This window comes from Macaca nemestrina, chromosome 10, assembly GCF_043159975.1.
Source record: "Macaca nemestrina isolate mMacNem1 chromosome 10, mMacNem.hap1, whole genome shotgun sequence".
Classification (NCBI taxonomy): Eukaryota; Metazoa; Chordata; class Mammalia; order Primates; family Cercopithecidae; genus Macaca; species Macaca nemestrina.
Window position 1 is genome coordinate 111,001,487 of NC_092134.1, and position 23,241 is coordinate 111,024,727.

The window sequence follows — 23,241 nt, forward strand, 5'->3', positions numbered from 1 at the left end:
AAAATGCGGACAACAAAAGTACCTCCATGCCATGCTGTTGTGAGGACTGACAGAGGTGATTCACATAAAGCACCTAGAAGAGAGCCCGGCGCTGAGTCAGTGGTGAAGGAGAGACACCTGCTTCCACCATCACGCTTGTGTGAATACAGCTTCGTGTGTCTCATTTACATCCATGTGGTGGTGGATGCTGGCCTGGGTGCTGGCCCTGGCTCTGCAGCCACTGCTTTCTTGGGCTCAGTCTCCTGCCTGAGATGTGGTCTGGGGTTCTAAGTGTTCCCGGCTTGTGTGAGGGCCGTGTCCGCACGCATAGACACCCTGCAAGTCTTCGTCAGCGACACAGCCTTCGCTCTCAGCTGTGCCTTTCCTTATCTGCCCCTGGCCCTGACCTGCCGCTTCCACCCTCTTCACTTAAGCAAACCCTGCCTCTGCCCCATGAAGTCCTCCCTACCTTGGCTGCTCTCTCTTCTGAGGCTCCTGCCTCTTCTGAAGGTGGCCCAGCCTTGCACTGCCTGCACATTGCCTGCTGTGTGTCCAGCTTCCCCGAGGGCAGGGATCCTGTCCTATTCCTCTTTGTCTAGCACAGTTCCTCACAGGTGAGGCCCAGTGAGTGGAGTGCACACTTAGTTTTGCACAGGGCTGGCCAGTAGTGTGTGCTGCCTCCTCCTGGTCCTGAGCTAAGCCCGTGGGGTGCGAGTGTGCCTGTGGGTGTGTACTTGTGTGTACATGCATGTCCCAGGCCACTACTTCAGAGAAGAGACTCCTCTCTGCAGCACCCAGTGGGAGCTGGTCCTGAGTCCTGGGGAGATGGGGAGGGGCCTTCCAGTTGATCCATGACGCCCCTGGGGCTCAGAGCTCCCCACATCTACTTCCTCTACTTGCCTGATGTTCCCTGGGGCCAAGAGCAAGGCCTCAGGTCCAGGGGGTGGGGATGGGGAGTGGGGTGGCAGAGAGAAAGGGGACCAGAGTGGGCAGATGGGACTGCTTTGAATTTTCTGACATGGACACATTCGGATCCTAGAGCAGCGCTGTCCCGGAGAACTTTCTGCAATGAAGGCAGCGTCCTACATCTGTGCTGTCTGATCGGAGCTCACTAGACACATGGGCTAATGAGCACGAGAAATGCAGTTGGTATGACTAAGGAATTGAATGTTGTATTTAATTGAGCTGGAAATAGCCACATGTGGGTGGTGGCTGCCATATTGGACAGGACAGCTCTGAGGTCCATTTGCCCATCGTTTATGTCTGGTCAGGCCGGTGGGTGTCCCTGGAGGGATTTGCTGCGTCTCTTCCTGGAAAGGAGAAAACCTTTCTGTCCCCCAGCATTCTGTCTGATGGCTCACACTGGAGGGTTCCTGTGGCAGCTTAACTGAAATCTCTCTGCTGGTTACAGCTCAGTCTTATGGAGCCGCAGTAGCCAGCCCCCCGGGGAAGGAGGAAGGCAGCCCCGTGGATAGAAGCAGCCTGGACAGGAGCTTCCTGGGCTGGATCCTGGCAGGAGACGGAGTTCTCCTGGCACAGCCGGCTTCCTGGCCACAGAGGCCCCAGAACGGGAAGGCAGCAGGGGTGGGGCCTGGAGGAGGTGGTCAGAATAGGAGAGGAACCGGGCTTCAGCAGGTACTTTTCATGGCAGTGGGGACATCTACGGATGTGACCATGTTTAATGCTCATATGCCCTAAAGAGGCTTCATTTTAAGGATGTGACATCTGAAGCTCAGAGAGGGTAAGTAACCTGCCTAGGGTCACCCAGACAGGAAAGAACAGTTAGGGTTTGAACGCATGTGGGCTTAGCCTTCAAGGCCATATGGGGCATGGCTTACATCCTGCTGGAGCCGGTCTACTGAGGCGGTGATCTGCGTGGCTCCAGGCTGCCCGTAGTTCTCAGCCAGAGTCTGGTTCAAGTGCTGCTTCAGTTCATCACTCAGCTGAGGAGGGTAAGAGGGAAGGTGCCATCAGCAGGACCAGCCCCATCCCCGTCCTGGCCCCAGGCCTACTCACAACCCCCCACCACCCCCCAGCTAATTCTAGAACACTGTGGACTGTGGATGGTGTGATGCAGAGGTTTCTCAGCAGTGTAAGGGACCATCAGCCAGAGACAGTGCAGAAGACAGCTATGGAGAGGAAGATACCAAAACTGGGCCCCCACTTAGGGCAGAGGTGTGATGGGCAGAGCTGAGAGAGGCTGGGGAGACAGCTCAGGTAAAGGGTCACATCCAGAAGCTGGTGGGAGGCGGTGGTGAGGCCAGACACACGGTGCTTTGAAACGTCTGTTGATCTTAACTGTGATCATGAGGTGATATTGAAAGTATTTATAATTGTTACCCTCTGGGCATCATATCAGCACTGGCTGGAAACAACCAGCAGAGTCGTACTGTCTCTACCAACCAAACATTACCCTGGTCATGACCTCAAATTCCCGATTCAGCGGGCTCAAGGGTGGGAGTGGATAGGACTGACTCTGGGACTCACTCCATCCTTTTTCAATCCAGGCAGGCAAGGCCTGATCCTGCTTCAGGGTCTGGCATGTGACCCTGGCCCAGGCCTTTTTTCTTGGATGTCTCTGACAGATGGATTCATCCTCTAGACCATCCTTGGAAGGGGAGAGGGATGACCCAATGTCCCACGGGAAACCCCCGTCCCCAGTTCCCACATGGAAGACATCAGCATCCACACATGCAGGACAGAATTGCTGGAGCCGGGACCAGCAGCTGGGATGCAGATGTGTAGGGGGATTGCCAGGGCCTGGGAAACAGGACCACCCCTGCGCCCGCCTCAGCTTCCCTCATCACAATGCAAACCTCCCTACCCACATTGCTGCTTCAGGGGCACTGACAGAGGATGCAGGAGGAGGAAACGTCACTTACCCTCTGGTAATACACATGGGCCAGGACTCCCGCCACCAGCTCAACCAGGAAGATGACGAGCAACAGGCAGAAATACTAGGAGCAAGGAGAGAGGACAGTCACCACCGGGATCAGGATGCTGCTATGACAAACGTTTCCCCACAGTGGTGGGGGTGGTAGAGATACCTGCTGGGACCCCTATCATCCAGACCATCTTCCTCCTGGATGTACCAGTCTCACTGGCTGCCAGTACCAAGTTCCCCACTTACTCCTTCCCTCCTTGGTCTGCTGACAATTCAGTAATGCATCTACCGATCCAATATGTATTAAATACCTGCTATATGCCAGATGCCAGGTAGCGTAAGACAACTATTGCTCTCAAAGTTATTGATGGTGGGAAGACAGATGAGTGACTGCAATGCTGTGTTATAAATGTCCCTATGGGGTAAGCTCTAGAGATGGTGGGAGGCTCCTGGTAGGGTGGGCAGTCAGAGAAGGCTTCCTGGAGGTGGTGACACCTAAGTAACATCTTTAAGGACTGAATAGGCATTTGCTAAGTGAAGGAGGGAAGCACATTCCAGAAAGAGGGGAGAACAAGTGAGAAGCCATGGGGCATTTGTGTTCAGGGAGTGGACAGTACCCTTGTAGTTGCAGTGCAGGGACCAGGGTGGACTGCAACAACCAAGGCTCAGGAAAAACCAAATCAGAGATCCAGGGGAAGGCGATTCCTGTGCTGTCTTTCAGCCCTGATGCCCATTTCCTGTTCTTCATGGCCCTGCAGGGTTCTCATTCCCCTCACCACTGCTCTTCCCACCTCCCAGGCCTGCTGCTGCTGCTGACTTCCCGGCCCTGCACTCAGTGTGACCTGTAGAAGGACATGGGTGCTGCTTCCTTCTCACTCCCACCTGGCTTGCACAGTCAGGTGGAGCTCCTGAGACCCTGCTCAACCAATTCTGCTTGCAGGAGCCAACAGGCCTAGAAGGCATGTTGGGCCTCCCTCTCTCCCAACCCTGGAGGAGCGGGGAGAGCGGGATGAAGCTGGCTACAGGCAGCCATGGAGCTCCCAGGCAGGGACAAGGGAAGAGAAGAGAGGAGAATAGAGAGGGAGGGAGGGGGAGAGAGGGGAAGAGAGAGGGAGAGAGGGGGAGAGAGGGGGAGAGAGGGGGGTGGGGAGGAGAGGGGGGAGAGAGGGGGATGGGGGAGAGGGGGGGAGAGCGGGGGAGAGGGGGTAGAGAGGAGAGGGGGAGAGGGGGGGAGAGTGAGGGAGAGGGAGGGAGGGAGAAAGGGGGAGAGAGGGGGAGAGAGGGGGAGAAAGGGGGGGAGAGAGGAGAGAGGGGGGGAGAGCAAGGGAGAGGGAGGGAGGGAGAAAGGGGGAGAGAGGGGGAGAAAGGGGGAGAAAGGGGGAGAAAGGGGGAGGGGGGGAGAGGGGAGAGAGGGGGAGAGCGGGGGAGAGAGGGGGGAGGGGAGGATGGGGGGGAGAGGGGGGGAGAGGGGGAGAGAGGGGGAGAGAGGGGGAGAGAGGGGGAGAGAGGGGGAGAGAGGGGAAGAGAGGGGGAACACTATTGATCAAAACCAGCCCCACTGTGGGGAAGCTCAGCCCGACTCAAGAGCACCTCCCACCCGGGCTGCCCCCAGGCACTCCCCACCCACCTGGCCACAGCAGGGCAGCTGCCCATGGTCACTGGGATGGCTGGATTCTAGGGAAGGCCCAGCCTGTGGGTGAGACTGAAACTCTAGGCTTCACCCAGCAGGGAAAGGAGTGTGAGCAGGAGGTATATGGTGGTGGGTGGTGGTGGGGGATGCCCAGGACAGACAGGGCATTTCAGAGGCAATGCTAATCCATGGGCCCATGGGACTCGCCCAACCATCTCCTGCACCACTCAGCAGGGAGCCTGGCATGGGCAGGGATTAAGGAATGTAGGAGAGGGGCCATCTCTTTTCACAGGGAAAGAACTGTGGTCCAAGAGCAGGGCTTCCTTTCACATGAAGTGTGTTACCCACCTCCTCATTGCAATTTTACTGTGTCCTATAGTCTCCCAGTATCAGGGATACAGGGAGAGTTTCCAGTTTCAGAGTAACAGTGTCAGGCCTAGCCCCATCATTTGTGGGGCCTGAGGCCAAGAGCACAAATGCAAGGTCCCTGCCCCTTCCTTTCCTGCCCCAGGCTCTTCGCTGCACCAGGAACAACCTCCAGCTCTGCCTGCCCCTCCCCCAGGGTCAGATGCCCCTTGGCAGGGGGTGTGGAGAGGGCTGAGTGTGGTGCAGGCTAGAGGCACACATGCTAGTCAGCCTCAGGACATGCTTGCAGATGCTGCGTGCAGGTTGTCTGGACAGAGGATTCACACTCCTGGGTCCCTAGGAGGAGGTCAGGAAGTGGTGGGAGGGAGTTGCAGATTCCACAAGGACACATTCCCTCCACCCTACGGACTTTCCACTCCCTGGGGATGAGTGTGGATGAAGAGGGCCTCAGGCCCAAGCCTGGGTCTACATGTACCGAGTGGGATGCAGGGTAAGCTGCGGCAGGAGGCTGAAGAGAGGGTCTGTGGATGGTCCTCCTGCTTGACAAGCCTCTGAGAAGCAGGGCCCAAACACTGAGGAAGGCTGGGGGAAAGTCAGTGAACTTGGGTTGGGTTCAGGCTCCACCACATGCTGGCTCTAGCTGGATGGCTGCTAGTACTTTGGTGCAAATTAGAAAAACGTGGCTCAGGAAGAGTTGCATGGGCCGGATTTCAGCCTTCTTTGGTCCCCTCGTGTAGGACGCAAACTTTAGGGTCAACAAGGACCCAGTGAGAGGGGAAATGTCCTTTCCAGTGATCTGACCTGCCTCCTGCCCTCCCAGAGCTCCAGGTCCCACAGCATGAGGGGTGCGGTCCTTGTCAGCCAGTGGGAGGCGCAGCCAGCCCATGCCAGAGTGTGGTCCCCCAGGGAGCCGCCCAGTCCATCAGACAGAGCATGGCTACACATTCACCCTCACCCTACCCAGGGTAAGGCATCCTTGTTTCTGAGCCTCCTCGACTCAGGGGCTCTCCCCTGCCATACGCTGCGGGGCCCTGCGGCTCCTCTCTGACATGCGTGCCCTTCCTGCCTGCTCCAAACTTCCCTCCACCATCCCCAGCTATGGTGCTGAGGCTGGCTCCCTCCCGCTGCACAGGACCTGAAGGCACTGATGCCAGTCGCTCCCAGAAACCTCCGGGACATGGGAGGAAGAGGTGATGGAGTGTCCCTAACTGACAGGAGCACCCAGGCTGCTGGCAGCTAGGAGAGCCGCATGCTGGCATCTCTCCACCTTCCTTCTCCCCATCGCCCCTGTGGGCCGTGAGTCACGTCCACAGGATACTCCTGGATAGCTGTCACGCCGCTTCTCAGGAGAAGCCACTGCCCCGGTTCCTATTGAAGACAGGGTGGCGAACAGGGAGGATGGGGAGGTAGAGATACCGAACCTCACCCCTTGGTTTAGTGGCTGGCTAAATTAGTACATCCTACCCCTGTGCATCCTATCTGCACAGGCTGGTTCAGAGGCATCACACAGGCTATCTGACCTGCTGGAGTGACCTTCTCCAGGAGGAGGGGGAGCACTTGGCAGGGACAGTAGTGTGTGGGGATAGCCTTCTCAAGCTCCAGTGTGTAAAGATGCCTGGGAGGGGAGTGAAGGCCTGGCCTGGGGCTTCGAGGGGACTGAGGCCGGGTGCTGGTGGGCACAGGCACTGGCTCCAGGCAGCAGCTTCCACAGCAGGGAGGCTGCAGGTGTGACCCACTAGGTGTGTGGTCCACCAGGCCCAGGAGCAGGCAAAGGGTCCCTCATCAGCTAGGGCTTCAGCCGGGTGAGGTCATGGGCTCTGACAGAGCCGTCACCTCTGCCCCTCCACCCTGCACCTTACCCAGGCTTTCCTAACTCCCTGGGTCCGGCGGGATCATCTCAGGGCCCCTGCGGCACACACTGGCTCTGTGTGCAAAGCTGAAAAGTGTTCCTGGTGTTGCTGCACACAGGCCAAGTGTCCAGCCTTCAGGCCTTTGCCCTGCCTGTCCCCCTGCCGAATGCTGGCGCCTACCTCTCCTTCCACACCTGGCTCGGCTCAGTCATGGCTCCACCAGGCCATCCCTGGGTGGGAGCAACTGCCACTCCCCGCCCTCTGAATGCCTGCAGCGCGTCATCTGCTGTCTCCTGACACCTGCACTCTCTGCTTTGCCTGTCTCTCTTCGGCTGGACTGGGCTTCACCTCTGTGTCCCTCCCCTGCCTGCCATGTGGTTCCTCAGTGTAGGTCATCACTGGATGAGTGACACAGCTTTACCCATTGCTCTGTAGCACTGCTTTTGCTTCAGGTGTTACCACTCTGTCCCCTAGAATGACTGTGAGCTTCGGAGAAACAGGGACCACATCTGAGGTTGCTTCTGGCTCCTCCACAGTGCCCGGTATGGTGCTGGGTCTAGATACACACTTAGCAGACATCCCCTGATTAAGATGCAGGAGTGCACTTTCTAATAAAGTACACCTCTGAGACAGCAGAAACTGGCTGCAGCATACCAGCCCCATGCTGGGGGCAGTAGCTTAATCTTTTTCTGATCTGAGAGTAGGATAGCAGTTACCTTAGTTAAATTTACACCAGTGGTTCTCAACCTGGCACAATTTTGCACCCAGTGGGTATTTGGCAAAAGGAGTATCTAGAGGATCGAGGCCCAGACGCTAAGCATCCCACTGGGTGCAGGGCAGTCTCCCGCAGTGAAAAATTATCTGGCCCAAAATGCCAGCAGTGCCGAGGTGGCAAAACCCTGGGTCACACATTTACCTTCAGGTTCTCAGGCTGATGCTGGGACTTGATTCGCTTATGTGTCCCTATGCACTGTGGGAGCCACAAAAATAAGATCCAAGGAATGTTAGCTAGCTCCCAAGCAGCTGGAAACGGAACATGGACAGAAGCATGTGCAGCACTGTACCCGCCTAGGAGGGCGCCTCTGCGGTAGGAGGCTGCTCACCTTGACAAAAGGATCAGGGAAGCCTATATTGCTTCAGCTCACATCCCATGGGACCGCGGGGGCTGGAATTCCACGAGGGAATTCCATGAGACCAGGTACAACCCGAGAGCTCTCAATGTTTCCTTGGTGATCATCTGTTTTCTGAAGCAGCCATGGATTCCTCCATTTGCTTCAGTGAGCTGGGGAGGGGTATGACGCCATAAGGTTTGTGTTAGGGGTTGACTCTAGGAAGCATCAAGAAGGTTCTGGAAACACCTTTAGCCTTCTTTAAGTTGGGTTTGGTATTGCTTTTTGAATTATTATACAAAAGTCAGTAATAAGAAATTCTCAGCCCATATTTCCATGTAGTTAGAATTCACTGGACCTCATGGTGTCCTGCTTTTCCTAGCTCACTGTGCCAGGGAGGGCCCCCGCTCCACCAATAAAGCCCAGAATTCTCTGCAGAGAGCCCCCAGAAGCACTGGCCCATGGCTTAGGAGGCAACACCCCAACTCAGGGCGGGCTGGCCTTGCTTCTCGTAGAGGAGCAGAGGGCAGGCAGGTTTTCTGTAGTGGGAGCAATAGACAGGCATGCCTTCCAGCAAAAGAAAAAAAATAACCCTTCCTTGGCAGAGGCAGTGCCTTACTCATCTGCACAGCCCTGGAGCACCAAGTCTAGCCTGGCACATGGTTCCCACATGTAACAGTAACAGCCCACATGTACAAGCTCTCCCAGGTGCCAGCCCCCTCCTTATAAGCACATTGCATGGCATCTCCTGTCCACCCTTGGAGATGAGTACTAAGCATTGCTCATCACATTGCCACGTGGGCACGAGCATCAGCCTTACTTTATAGGTGAGGACAGGAGCTTGGAGACGCTAAGTAGCTTGCTGGAGGTCACTTAGCAAGTACATGGTGAGTGAGGAACAGAACCCAGGAGTTCCAGCTGTAGAACCTGTGCTCTGACCTGCTGCATGGTACTGTCCCCACTAAATGGGGGAGAGATGGACGGATGAGCTCCCTGGGCTCACTCAGGGTGGATTCAGCATTTTAGGGCAGGTATGGTTCAGGTGAACACAGGGGTGTCAGTGCTCCACAAGGGACAGAGTGTCAGGAGAGGTGAGGAATGAGTAGGTGAAGATGGAGAGAATAGAGGGAAGCCCAGGGAAGCCCTCCCTGCACCAGTGGGGCAGGCAAGAGATAATCCAGGTCCCCCGCCCCGCCCCGGGCAGCTGGCCTTCCTTTTTGCCAAGAATGGCACAAGAGCAGCTTTCACCTGCTCCTCAACCCCTTGGCTCATCCTGGGTTCATGGCCATGGATTCTAATGCCTGTCTCTGCCCCCTCCACCCTTCACTTTATTCAACCCAGCCCGCTCTCACCTCAGAAGCTAGTCACTGCTGTACAAACCTGAGAAACACTCCTGTGCGTGCACACAGAGCCGTACACAGTGAAGCCTCCAGCCTCTGCGCCTTTTGCTCTCGCTGTTCCTCCTGCCCAGAATTCCCTGCCCCGACCCCATCTGTGTTCTATTTATTGGCTGCTCAGCCACCAACACTCTTAGCTCAGGCACAGCCTCCATGAAGCCCTCCCTGGGCCAGAAGTTTCTGAGCCATGGTCTCACTGTTAGCATCCTTGTTTCTGAGCCTCCCTGACTCTGGGGCCTCCCTGCTTGTCTCGCTCCCTGGGACTGTGTACGTGCTGATCCCTGCTTGCCCTCCTGGCTCTGATCTTTACCTGGTTCTGCCTTCATGGTCCCTGTGCCCTTAGTATGACCTGAACCTACTCCACTGACCTCCAGCTCCACTCTGGTTTCTGTGACTGGTCTGCCCCTGCAGATCCAGGGCTGCCGGTCCTTCCAAAAGTGACCACCTATGGTCTAACGGAAACAGATAACGAGAATTCCAAAGAAAGCCCCTGTAGCATCTGCCCCAGAGCCCTCCATAAGAATGATCCCATTTCAAAATATGCCAAACGAGAGCAGTGTGTTAAGCATAGAATGGGATCCAAACATTCACCTTTCCCCATATAGCAAAGTGATTTTATTTCCAATTAATTCTTTTTTTTTTTTTTTTTTTTTTTTTGAGACGGAGTCTGACTCTGTAGCCGAGGCTGGAGTGCAGTGGCCGGATCTCAGCTCACTGCAAGCTCCGCCTCCCGGGTTTACGCCATTCTCCTGCCTCAGCCTCCTGAGTAGTTGGGACTACAGGTGCATACCACTATGCCTGGCTAATTAAATTTATGTATTTATTTATTTGTAGAGATGGTGTCTCACCATATTTCCCAGGCTGGTCACAAACTCCTGGCCTCAAGCAATCCTCCCAGCTTGGCCTCCCAGAGTGCTGGGATTACAGGCATGAGCCACCATGCCCTGCCAGAAATTGAGGGCTGGACTTACATTGCCTGGGGCAAGCTGAGCCCCAGATAGATATTTTGGGGCAGATTCGCTGGTGCATAAGAGACAGGGCAGCTCAGCATCAGCTGGTGCCATCTTTGAGGTAAGTTTGAAGAACGTTATGAAACTGGAATTTCGAAATTTCTCCATTGGATTGATTCTACCACAAAGAAGGGAGCTTCACTGAAGCATTCCTCATCTGTGTCTCCAGCCATTCTGCGTAATTAGAGATAGTCAGGGTTTGTGAAGCTTCCTGCCATGCCACATCCAGTCAAGGCAGTCCAGGCAGGTTGGGATGAGAGGGAGGTACTAGCCTATTCTCAGAACAGTGCAGCAACAGCCAAAGAAAACCCAAGACCCTGCCAAGGTTAAGTTGCAGGGAGGAGAGCCCAGCCCGAGGCTCCCAGCTGGCTGTGTGTGTGAGAGGATTACAGAGGAAGCCGGAGGGAGGGTCAGGGAGGGAGGGTCACTCCCGCCAAACAGGAAAAGTGAAGCCAGCTTTTTCAGTGGCAACGGCCTCAGGGTGAATTATTTTCTGGCAATTAACCATTAACTGCAGTCGGCTCAGAGGTGCAGCTGCCAGGCCCATTTGTGCAGAAAAGAGAGGATGTAGATTTGGGAGCCTTCAGTCATTCCTGTAACCAAGGGTCACTCTTAGAAAGATGGAGGTAACCTCTACCCCTCCTGGCCCCAGCCCAGGGCTCAACGCCTGGGTCGTCCAGCTGCAACCACGCCAAAGGTTGGGATTCAGCCATTCCACCTGGAAGCGGCTCTACAGTGAGGGCTCAAGAATGTGCTCTGGCCAATGTGTGATACTGACATGTGGTTCTGGGAGCAGAAAAGGGGGCCAGAGCTAGGGTGCAGAAAACCGGTGGACAGAGTAAGGGCATGCTGGAAGAGGCACGGAGGGACAAAACTGGGTCTCGGGGAGGCAGCAAGTCTTCCAGAGACACATCAAGAAAATGTGGCTGAGGCCCTTCAATGTTCCAGCCCAAATGTTGGAGGTCTAAGGAGATCGCACTGTGTGTGTTCCAGGAGGTGGTGAGGGTCATGGAAGGAGAACACAGTTTCAGAACTCCAGGCCAAAGACAGGCGTTTACTAGGATTCAAGCTGGGATGACTGAGAGCCCAGTCTGAACAGGCTGAGTGACAGTGGCCCCGCAGATTGGGCATCAGGCCCTGGTCAGCTGGCTGGGGTGATGAGGGCCAGTCCCCCTATAGGCAGACACGGCGCAGGGAACTCAGAGGATGCTGGTGTTCAGTGGATTCAGGCATGAGGAAAGTGACCAATTGCTACTCCCTCCCAGTGCCCTGGAAGGACCCAGACTTTCCCATTGGCTGTCTTCTTGCAGGCTGTGGGAGAGATAGTACAGCCTGAAGGCACCTGTGCAAGGAAGGAGCAAGGGTAGGACAAGGAGCAGTGGCAGGGACCCCAGGACAGGGCTGGTGATGGGTCCCGAGCAGTGGTAATTAATTCTAGGACAGGACTGGCTATGGGTGGAAAGGGAAGGCTCCCAAGAACGAGGAGACACCAGGCTCCATGGAACAGGGCAGCCTGGAAGTTAAGGAAAGCGCAGAGAGGTCAGAGCCTCTGACCAAATCCAACACAAATTTAAACTGCCTGCATGGTCCTTTGCCTTTTAATACAGGCGCCTCGTGCTCCTCACTAGACTCTAAGCCTAGAATAAGTCAGGGTCCCTTTTTCCTTCCTCCCCTTCTCACCCTGCCTTGGGCCCAGCAGAGCAGGACTTGCCAGGAATGTGCTGGAAATGCTTGTTGCTATTGATGAATTAGGCAGTCCCATCCATGCAATATGGAGCATCCATTGCAGAAAACTGGAGGGAGGTGGTGGTGGAAGCTAATTGGCCGTAGAACCACCCCTTCGAGACAATGCTCCTGGACTGTGGTGATCAGATACGCCTGCTGTACCCCGAAAAGGGTGGATGTCAACACAGATCCTATGGGTCTCTTGAGCGGCCAGCTCTCGGGGATGTTTGCATCCTGCTTCCCAAGGATCCTTCAGGGTTCTGAGGCCACCTGGTCCATTCCCCTGCCTGCATTGCAGAAGCCACGCTGGATGAGGAAAGGCTCATGCTGGAGAGCGGTCGGGGTTCCCCAAGCCCTGGCTATAGAATGCTCCCTTTGGAGCACGGTGGGGTCAGCAGACTCAAAGGTTAAAGAGCCACCAAACAGATGAGGCAAGGCCCACCCTGGAGCTGGGTGGTTGGTGGAGCAACATAACAGCACATGTAGGTAAGAAACGAGCCAGGGAGGACACAGTCCAGTTCCCAGGCATGGGGACCCAGGCTCTCCTCACCCTGAACTTCCCATCAGCGCCAGCTACTTCAGAGGATGTGGCCCAGCTCAGGCTGCAGGGCCCTGGGAGCCATGGCCCTCAGAATAACTCTTATTTATTTAGGTTCCTTCTTAAGGGAGCTTGGTCATGGTGATGGCAATAGTGATGCGGATGTTCATTAGAGCCCCATTTTTACCGTCTTTTTATAATGTGGTGATTCACTTCCTAAGACCTGAAAATACTTCTTCATTAACCTCACACATCATCCTGTATAAAATGGCAACACAAGGAGGCAGGCAGAAGCTGAGTGACTTACCCGAGGTCCCAGAGCAAGCTGGGCAAGGTACACGGAAACCAGCTTTTGAACCTGAGCCCATATATTTTCACCTCTGATTGTGGACTTTAGTGCCCTGGTTGACCAAGTCTTGGCCTATTTGATGGAGGTGTGGCAATTCTGGATCCCCTTGTTTTCAGAAATTGGTTTTTAGAACTTCTTACTTTTTAATCCATCCCCCAAACAGAAAAGAACGCCCAATAAAGACCCAGTTTAGTTTGAATCATCCACCATGATCTTCATTTGGCTTAAAATATAGAAGTTTTCAGAGCCTCCATTCAAAACTCTAAAAATATCCCTCTCTTTTGATCTAGGTGGCCTCTGTCCTGGTCTTTGGCCCTAGGCTCAGACGGCCTGAATGATCTCTCTCATGCAGTCTTTGCTAAAAAAGATCTGGTGTGAATAATTGAGGCCCCACTCCTGTTCCTGCTCGGCAGATTTCCAGTGCCAAGCTGATCATCATTTCAGCACCGGCAGAGATGTGCTATTTCTGTCCCCGACAGCCACTTCCTCCTTGGGAAAGTGACCTTGAGGGGCTGCAGGTGAGCGAGGAGAAAGGGCTGTACCAGGACGGACTTCGTGCCTGTGTGGAAGCTGGATGGTCTCCCTCTGGGTCATTCCTTGGGAACTTCTCCCACGCTCCTCCCGATCCAAGGTAGATGCAGGTCATTCAGATGCCTGGGCTTTCATCTTTCCCTCTCCTCCTCAGGGACCACTTTGTCTAGTGATAGACTCGCTGCCCTTCTCCTTTGGAGCTTCCCTCACCTGTCAGCTGATTCAAGATTTCACATGGAAGTGAGACATGGAGGGGACAAAATGAAATGGAACCAGAAAGGAACTGCTGAGAGGCATGGAGCACTTTTACACTGCCTTAACCACACCACGCGACTCTAAACAGGAGCCTGGGGTTTAAAATTCCTACTTGTGCTAGCCCAAGAAAGGTTGTACAGCCACCTTCTTGGTTTAAACAATCAAGTGCTCGATGTTTCAGGGGCTGTTGGGCCAGGATGTGAATTACTCAGGATCCCCAGCTTTACCTCTTGCTCTGTCCTTGGGCCAGTTCTGTCACTGGTTCTTTCAGAGGAGTAGACAAAGCAAAGAAAGCTTTCTAGGCCATGGAGTTTGCTGTTTGCTAGTGCCCTGGCAGAGGTGCCTGTCTCCACAGTCCTGCATTGGTGGCTGAGTGCATATGCATGTGTGTGTGTGCATATGCATGTGTGTGTGTGCATGCACACTTTTTTCTGACCTCAGTTTCAAGCTGTTGCCTCCCTGATGTGTCTGTTTAGTGACTTGGACCAGAGAGATCGCCAGTACTGTGTGGGATGGGAGTGAACGCAGACAAGTCTCTAAAGAAGAGGGTAAACTGGAGCTGAGAAGAAGCAGGGAATCTTGCACCAGCCTGTCCAACAGCTGCTGTGCCCCTCCCTGCCTCAAGCCCCAGAGGGATAAGGCTCACTTTGTTGACTCCCTGAAGTGCAGAAGGGTAGGGCAAGAGGTGCCCAGCAAGCCTTTAGGCAAGCACAAGGCCCTGACCTTCACTGACTCTCCACATCTCTCCTGCATGGCCCAGGCACAGGGCTTGGTTCCCTCTGGGCAGGCCGCCTAGACTAAGTGACAGCCAGGTTGAGATGCAGAGGCTGAAGACGTTCATTCTTCATGGATCAGCCTGGATGTCTGGACAGATCTCATGAATGGATGGTGTGAGAGGAAGTGTGGAATGGGAGGCTGTGATCGGTGGCTTGGAGAGCACAGCGTGGTCAGGTGCTAAAGCTTAGGCTTCCCTTCTGGCCTTTGAGATGGCCAAGGAGAAGAGCTCCTATGATTACACTATTCTCCAAACACTCCAATAATTCTGAGTGTCTCCCACTAATGCCTGGGTGACCCACACACTCACCCAGACACTGTCATTCAGCCTGTAACCTTTGGATGGAGCACTGGACTCTGTGACCCTCGAGGTCCCTTCTAAACTGAATATGCTCTGACCCAGGTGTGCTGTTCTTTCCTTACTATAATGGGAGCAAGGAGGCACTGAGATACCTGAGGCTTCTAGGGTCCCCCCACCATACCCCCATATCTTGCCCTAGGGTTCTGGGCTAGGTGCTGCAAGGAGCCCTCCCTTGTTACCAACCAGATCTCTGAAAGCCACTGTTTCATGAAGACCTCTCCAGAGATGGAGGGCAGGGTGTGCCCTGCACACATCCTCCCCCTTGGCCTCTGGTCCCTCTGCCTCCCATCAGGCTTGTCCTCCCCAGGGAAGCAGACTCTTAGAGGTGATTCCAACAGATTGTAATGCACAGTCCAGCTCCAGGCATTACTTGCTCCACATCTCAGCCCAGTTTCGTCATCTGGAAAATGGGAGTGAATATGACCTCTTTGGATGCAGAAGAGTGAGGTGGGTGACAGCGTGGGCTTGGAGGCAGACCACATGCCGCTCACCAGCAGTGTGTATCATGCATTTTAAAACTCTGCATTTCTTCTGCCTCCACATCCCTACATGCGGGCTGTGCGCACCTGCTGGGGTGAGCAGACACACCAGGGCTGGCCCTGCTACAGGTTCCCCTTGCTACCCTCCCCTGACTGTGATCTAATGATATTCAAATGCACCAATGGAATCCCCTCCTGCCTTTTCTGATGGTGCCATCCTGACACTCACTCTCTGTTCCCTGCCTGCTTGGGGAGCCCTAGTTCTCCACCCGTGTGACCCCCCACCCCACTCCTGGTGGAGTGTGCAGTGAATCTGTCTAGGACAGGGTGTCTGATCTTTTGGCTTCCCTGGTCCACACATAAAACACGCTAATGATAGCTGATGAGCTAAGAAAAATAAAATCACAAAAAAGTCTCATGTTTTGAGAAAGTTTGCAGATTTGTATTGGGCCGCATTCAAAGCTGTCCTGGGCTGCAGGCGGCCCGTGGGCTACGGGTTGGACAGGCTCGGTCTAGGACCTATGAATCTGGTAAACTCTGTGGTCCTGTGCCTCTCCTGTGCCCCCTCTTGTGGCCACACCTGACTGACCATCACCTAAAAGAACACAACTGCCAGGTGACTCTGGCAAACCGCTTCACCTGCCTCTGCTGTTTCTTCCCCGTCCGTACACAGAGTAAGAGTTGCTGCTCTTCGGGGCAGGGCGAGGACTGAGTGAGTTGCTGCGCATGAGTGTTGAGCACGGCACTTGCTTGGCACAGAGTTCAGATTACCGGGACTTTGCAGGTTGCTGTAGTGAGGATACAGGGAGGTGGCTCTAGTAAATAGTGGCCATTTGTGTTCTAATTGGGCCCAGGGAGGAATGCAGGGCCTGTTTCCCAGTGCTGCAGAGGAGCACTGGCCTTTAGTGGCTCTACAGAACCAGGACAGATGGCTCTGGGTCAGAAGGAAGGTACTCGGTGGGGGCTTCTGCATTCCCTCTCGAGCTGTCCAGAGGTGAGTCCTGTCCTCTCCGAACTAGATGACCCAACGGAAGGAAGGAGGCAGGTGAGGGCAGGCGGCTCAGCAGCCTGCTCATGGGCAGACCTCCAGGCCTGAGGTCCAGAGGCCCAGCCTGAAGCCTGAGGCCAGGCTGAAGGCCCTACTTGCTAAGGGGTGCAGAGCCAGACAGGATACAAACAGGCTTGCTGACACTGCAGAGGAGAGGGGTTCTCTCTCTGGGCCCAACTGCACTGATCCCCGTAAACCTCATGGCTAGTCAGTGCCACCCACAGGGAATATCCCTAGACACCCTACATGCCTGGTTTTAGTCAGTCATGTCATGTGCCTTCATCCGGCTACGTTGGTCAGATCTGGGATGGGCTACGTGGCTCTCAAGGACCTCAGCTGACCGACCTGCATCGCCCTGCTGGAAATCCTCATGGTAGGCCCCATGTGGGGGTGGGTGGTGGCGTGGCTGGCTCTCAGCACACATGTCCCACCTGCTGGAAAATAGCTCAAAATCCAAACTCTGGGGGCCTTCAGTTTAGGAGACTTAGGAGATAAGCAACCAGTTTTAACACATGAGCCTAATTTAGATTCTAACTCAAATGTAAACACAATGACAGCTTATGGTTCAATTGGGAAGATGTGAAGCTGCCTGGGTATTTCATGATATTAAGGAATGACTGTTAATTGTTTTAAAGTGTGATAATGGTAATGTTATCACGTTTTCTAGAAGAGGGTCCTGAAGTTTTAGAGGTACACACTGAAACACTAACAGATGACATGCTGTCTGGGACTGTTTCAGAACCACCCTGGGGTTAGGAAGCGGGCAGGATGCAGGTGAGAGAGTGGATGGAACCAAGATCGGCTATGAGATGGTAATTGTTGAACTTTGGGTGAAGGGAAGACAGAGCTTCATGAAAAACACTCGTTATTTCTGTATATCTTTGAAAACTGCCATAATAAAACCTAGAAGGAGGTAGGGGAAGAGGAGGAGGAAGAGGAGGAAGGAGGGAGAGGAAGGGGAGGAGGGCAAGTAGGAGGAGAAAGAGAATGAGAAGGAAAAGGGATAAGGATGAGGGGAAGGGTAGAGAGGAGGGGAAGAAGGAGAGGAGCAGGAAGAAGAGGAGAAGAAATGGAGGAGGAGGCAGAAGGGGAGTGGGAGAAGGAGACAGAGATGGAGATGTGGAGAAGGAGCTGCCACTGCAGCTACTGAGACGGCCCTGCTTGCTTGGGTCCTAGGAACCCGGAGACCGTGGCAAACACCAGACCCAGGAGCCGCCACCCCCTCTCTGGCTCTCCCACAGCCTCAGCCCCTCCCACTCCAGGGCTGGGGCCCCTCTCGCTTGCTGGAAACCTGACTGGGTGGTGCAGGGCTCCCCCTCCCTGCCAAGCACGGGGTGGGCACTGACCGTGGAGAGGCAGCCCTTCTGCTCCCGGAGGATGGCACCAAAGCCCAGGAAGCCGGTCACCATGACAAGTGCGCCCGCAAAGATGAGGATGTAGGCGGAGGCGGCAAAGGTGCTGGAGGCCAGGACGCTGAGGTAGCCACTCTTCTCCACCAGGGTCCAGATGCCCACAGCCAGGACGGCTGCTCCCCCGACCTGCAGGAGACCAATGGGTTAGAGCAGGGGGTGGTGGGGGCCTCAGCAGCTGCCATTTATTCAATGCCCACAGGGCGCCAGGCACTTCTTTTGCACCGGCTCATTCATTCCTCCAAAGGAGGCGAGAATGGTATGGTTACCCAATTTTATAGATGAGGAAATCGAGGCTGAGAGAGGTTAGGAGACTTGTCCAAGGTAAGCAGCCTGTAGAGCCAGGTTTGGAATCCAGGTCCGACTGTGAATTCGGTGCTTTTTACTGTGGTGGCCTACTGCATATGAGGCCGGGGGAGAGGACTGCAGTTTCAGCGATGACCAACGTATCTGAGTCCCTCTGCCTCCCTGACTTTTCACCTCCCCAACTCCTGCCACCCTTGGTTCCTCTCCCCTCAAAGCACTCCTTCCCTCTGTCCACACTTCCCCGGTGGGGCTTGTTCCAGCACCGCCCCTTGTTTAATCCTTATGTTTGCCCATTTGGGAAGCACAGATGGGCTTTTTATCCCTACTATACATAGGAAGAAACTGAGACCCATGGGGGAAAGGTAAATTGCCCGAGGTCCTGCCTCTAGTTGGGGGCAGAGGTAGGGGCAGAGGCAGGACGAGAACTCAGAGCCCAGGGCCTGCCCACTCAGTCACGCTGCCTCCATGATTGACGAGTCAGGGTGCTTGACAGGCTGGAGCCGCCTGGGACTGCAGGAGGAGAAACTTTTTTGCTAACTGTCTGATTCTCCTTTGGTCCGGAGAAGAAGGGAGGGATAGATAGGACCCTCCTGACTTGCAGATGGGGGGACGCCTCCTTAGAAACTGGAGTTGGGAAATAGGGCAGGGATGGCTCAGCTTGGCTGATTCTATTTGCAATGAAGCCAAGTTACGCTTTCTGTGACTGTTGGACCCAGCAGGGCATAATGTGTGTGTATGCACACATGCACAGCATCTTCAGCATGCCAGGTGGGGAGTACGAGGGTGTTTGCCCAGGATTTGGGGACAGAACCCCTGGGACCTCTGACTGTCTCTGCCATCTGCTCCTGGGAAGGTGGACTTCTGCCGGCTAGTCTCCCTGCCCCCATTTAAGGATGGGTCTCTTTCCTCTAATGGGTGAGGAATGCTTCCTCAAGGGGTCCTGGGTGTGGTCAAAGCTAGAGAAGTGCCCTGGGCCCTGTCCATGCCCCCTGAGCCTTGTTGCCGAGAGGAGCTCCCCATCTGCCCCAGGAAGACTCCACACAACCTACCCTGTCATTTCCCAGTTCTCCTTCTGGGCATTCACAGACATTTGTGGATCTAACAAACACATATTTACCATTTTCTCTTCTGAGCTTTGCAACAGTTCTGTGGGCATGCAGCAGGGTGGCAGGGCACATATTCTGCATTGTGCAGATGAGGAAATTGAGGCTTGAAGAGAATAAGAATGTGCCCAAGACGACACCATTAGAGTTTCAGAACTGAGATTCAAACCCACGTCTCCTGAGAGAGCAAATCCACAACTCTACCCAGATCCCACAGACTGGGCTGGGCCTGCTCCTCTACTTCTCCGTTTGTAACAGATACTATTTCTTCAAAGTGCCATTTTATCTCCACTGGCACCTCCACCAGGTGAAAGAGCCAGGTGGAAGGACACCATCTGGGCTACAGCAAACAGAATGGGAGTGGCTATCACGCAGATTTCTTCAATTCCATGATGCACACATTTTTCTCTCACATTTTAACATCTCTACAATTGGGATGTATCTTATGACTGATGGTATTTTATAATTATACTTGGCAGTTTTTCTTAGTGGTACAAAAAAACAAATAGTGTATCTTACCACTGATGATATCTTAGCTTCAGTGAAATCCTAGAATAGGTTTTAAAATTCTCTGTGGGTATAGGTTATCTGTGGCTCACACAACCTCCATGACCAGTGAGGGATTTCCTGAATTTGGGTCAACAAAATTGTGTAAAGTGAGGGTTTGCAGCCAAATATCCTGCATGGAATTCTTTTTGCCCCCTTCAGCATGCCTGGAAGGCTTGGGTGAGGGTCCCAACTTTGCATAACTAGCGGTGTGACCTCAACATAGTCCCTTAACCTCTCTCTGGACCTCAGCTTCTTCATCTCCTAAATAAGGGATGTATTAGACCAGTGGTTCCCAACCTGTAACTACTAAGAACCCCTTTGATTACTTTTCCCCATGGATCCAATGTTTTGAGGGCCTCCACCCCTCTCCCAGGCTTATCTAGGTGGTTCCCAGCCTATAACTACTGGGAAGCCCTTTGATTGCTTTCCCCAGGATCTAATGTTTTGAGGGCCTCCACCCGTCCCAGTCCTTAGGCTTAGCTGTAAGGAATGAGAAGGTTTCATTCCTTCAGAAGACCTGCTTGGGACATGGTCATCTCTTTAGAAAACAAGCTTTTCTCTGGGCAGGAAAATGAACACTGCTCACTGTTGGATGGGTCACCAGACGGGGTCACGGGAGGACAGAAGTCAGCAGCCTGGGTTCTAGTTCTGACTGTGCGCCTGACTAACCACACGCAGCCCCTCTAAGCCTCAGTTTCTTCATCTGTAAACTGGGGGCACTGGATGGGAACATCTCTGAGGTCCCTTCCACATGGTTAAACTGCCCCTCTTAGTACTGGAGGTCAAGCTTCTGCCAAAGAACCTCCGGCAAGATGGTTCCGAACCAGTGGCTCCTGGCTGTCACTCAAGCCATCTGGAAACTGCCTAAGTCAGCAGAGAGCAGCAGAAGAGGCAGGAAGAGGGACTGATGGGGTGGGGAAAGATCTGACACCACTGAACTATTCAACAACCATTGGCATACAGTTGATTCAACAGTATTTGGCTCTTTACAGAAACTGGTGTGGTATTCCGTGAGGGTAATAACTACATTTTCCTTTTCTTTTTTTTTTTTATTGCTCTTTCACCCAGCCTGGAGTGCAGTGGTGCGATCTCGGCTCACTGCAACCTCCACTTCACAGGTTTTCAAGCAATTCTCCCACCTCAGCCTTCTGAGTAGCTGGGATTACAGGCATGCACCACCACATCTGGCTAATTTTTGTATTTTTAGTAGAAACAGGGTTTCACCAAGTCAGTCATGCTGGTCTCGAACTCCTGACCTCAGGTGATCCACCCGCCTCGGCCTCCCAAAGTGTTGGGATTACAGGCATGAGCCACCAGGCCTAGGCAATAACTACATTTTTCAAAGCCATAGCCTGTGGCTGACTAGCCGGCAAGCCCTGCAGAGGGTGAAGCCAGGCAATGAGGATGCAAGCCGGCCAGGAGGGGCGGAGCAGGCCACCCCTGCTGTGTAATTTTAGGAACTTTCCATTCCTAGGAAAGAAACATGATGGGGTGAAGCATTAACCTGAGTGGCTGCACATGCCTAAGGGCTGAGAGAAATAAGGCAGCAGACCTGGAGGAAAGCAGGCAGAGGGTATAAAAGTGACTGTAGGCGTTTTTCTTTGTGTCTTGCTACCACAGGGCTTCCACAATGAGGGAAGGAAAGGGATGGGGCAGGAGCCAGGACCACTTGAATCCCAATACAGAAGGATCCTCTGGGCAGGGGAGTTCTCCACGCTCAGTGAGGAGGAGCCCATGGCTCAGGACGCGGGAAATGCACAGGGTGACGGGAAGTGCACAGGGTGATAGCAGACTTTGTGTTTACTGGCCACCTACTACATGCCAAGCCCCACACTGGACTGAAAAGCCTTTGGGGTTGGACAGGAGCTCACCCATGGGAACCACACTCATCATCTGTGCTCCTCCTCCCTGCTCAGTCTCATCCATGGTGCCATCACCTACCAACCTCAGACACCGCAGGGTCACTATAGGCTCCTCCTCCTCTCAACGACAACCATGTGCCAATTCCCCTCTGCCCTCAAATCTGTCTCCATTTCCCCGCCACACTGCCCAACTTGGTTCCCCACCACAGTCGGCTGCCGGCTCCTGACTCCTGCTCCAGCCACAGGCTGATCCCCCAAGGCACCCCCGGCTGAGAAGTCCCCACCAGCTCCCACGCCCAGGGCACCCAGCCCAAAAACTCTTTCACATGGCCTCGGGGCTCTTACTGTCTGGCCTTAACCTGACTTTTTGGCATCATCTTGTGGTATTTTCCTTCCCCCACACCTGGGTTTTTTTTTTTTTTTTGAGGCGAAGTCTTCCTTGGTCACCCAGGCTGGAGTGCAATGGCGCGATCTCGGCTCACTGCAACTTCTGCCTCCCAGGTTCAAGAGATTCTCCTGCCTCAGCCTCCTGAGTAGCTAGGATTACAGGGGCGTGCCACCATGCCTGGCTAATTTTTGTATTTTTTTTTTCCTGGGTTTTAATCACTTTGAACTAAGTAGTTGCTTTTTCTTGAAAACAGTGTGGTTACCTAATAACTCAGGCACTATTAGCAGAGTGGGAAATAGGGTGAACTCTGGGACGTGGCGCGGTGTCTGAGTCCAAGCCCCTCTGTTTACTGGCTGTGTGGATGTGGATAAGCAAGACAGCCTCTGTGGGCCTCAGGGAGGCTCTTATTCCTGCCCACCTTTCACACATTGTTCTCTCTGCCCTTCCTCTTCCACTGAACTCCTACACACCCTCTAAGGCCCATTTTGAGATTTTGAGTGTGGCACCTGCTCTGACTGTCCTGGGCAGGTGAGTTCATCCCTCTCCTGCAAGCCTGTGGTGCTGCTCACTTCACAGCAGCCCTTGGCACTTGGGGCAGGGGGCCCCTCACTCCCCTCAGAACACAGCCCAGCACACAGCCTGGCACCGGGGAGCCGCCCCAGTGAGTGTGGGACTCAGTGGATGGGGCTCTGCAGAGGGCTGTGGAAATGGCACCTGCTCCCCTACCTGCCTCTGTCTGCTGAGCTCCTAGGGCAACAGCTAGTGTTTCTCTTTCCTGCTTTATGGCTGTTTTGATTTTTAAAGGGGCAGTCTACAAAGTCCCAGCAGCCCCAGTGAGGAATGGGTTTTTCTCTGGGTCATTAAGAAGAGGCTCCTGGAAAGGCTGGGGTTGCGCCCTAGGTATCTTAAGGTCAGACTGATGCTTGGTTACTCTCATTCCTTCTTTCAACCAATACCCACTGTGCACCTGCTATGATGATGCCAGGCTCTTGGGCCATCATGGGGCCCATGCCTGACACTGCCACTGCCCCTGCCCCAGGATCACTTGTAGGACACTGGGTTGAAAGACCTGACTTAGTAATCACCAGGGTGCTATGAAGGAGAAGTGAATGGGTCTAATATGGGGAGCAAACACAGCGTGGGGGCTCAGGGAGAGGACTGGGAGACCAGGTCTGAACAAGACTCAAGTTCTTTTAAAGAATGGTTTCCCATTCCCACATCAGAAGAGTCAGCTGAACCCTGGGCTGCAGTCCTGATACAGCACAGCTGAGCCCTATGCCCACACGCAGGCAGGCACCCCAGTCCCACGCCCGAGCTGCCGAGCTCTCCAGGAGGGCAC

At 54.1% G+C, this 23,241-nt stretch overlaps 1 protein-coding gene across 4 annotated transcripts in view; it reads right to left on the reverse strand.

The window, feature by feature from the left end:
- The window catches only part of LOC105484261 (tetraspanin 11), a 70,459-nt gene that overhangs the window by 14,609 nt on the left and 32,609 nt on the right, over positions 1–23,241 (reverse strand). For all 4 annotated transcript variants that reach the window (XR_988836.3, XM_011745728.3, XM_011745729.3 and 1 more), the window contains exons 3-5: positions 17,632–17,823; positions 2,862–2,936; positions 1,818–1,922 (exon numbers count right to left, since the gene is read on the reverse strand). Coding sequence is in view for 3 of the 4 variants with exons in the window: in XM_011745728.3 (XP_011744030.1) it covers positions 1,818–1,922; positions 2,862–2,936; positions 17,632–17,823 (372 nt within the window). In the remaining variant the exon portion in view is untranslated. The remainder of the gene's footprint in view (positions 1–1,817; positions 1,923–2,861; positions 2,937–17,631; positions 17,824–23,241) is intronic.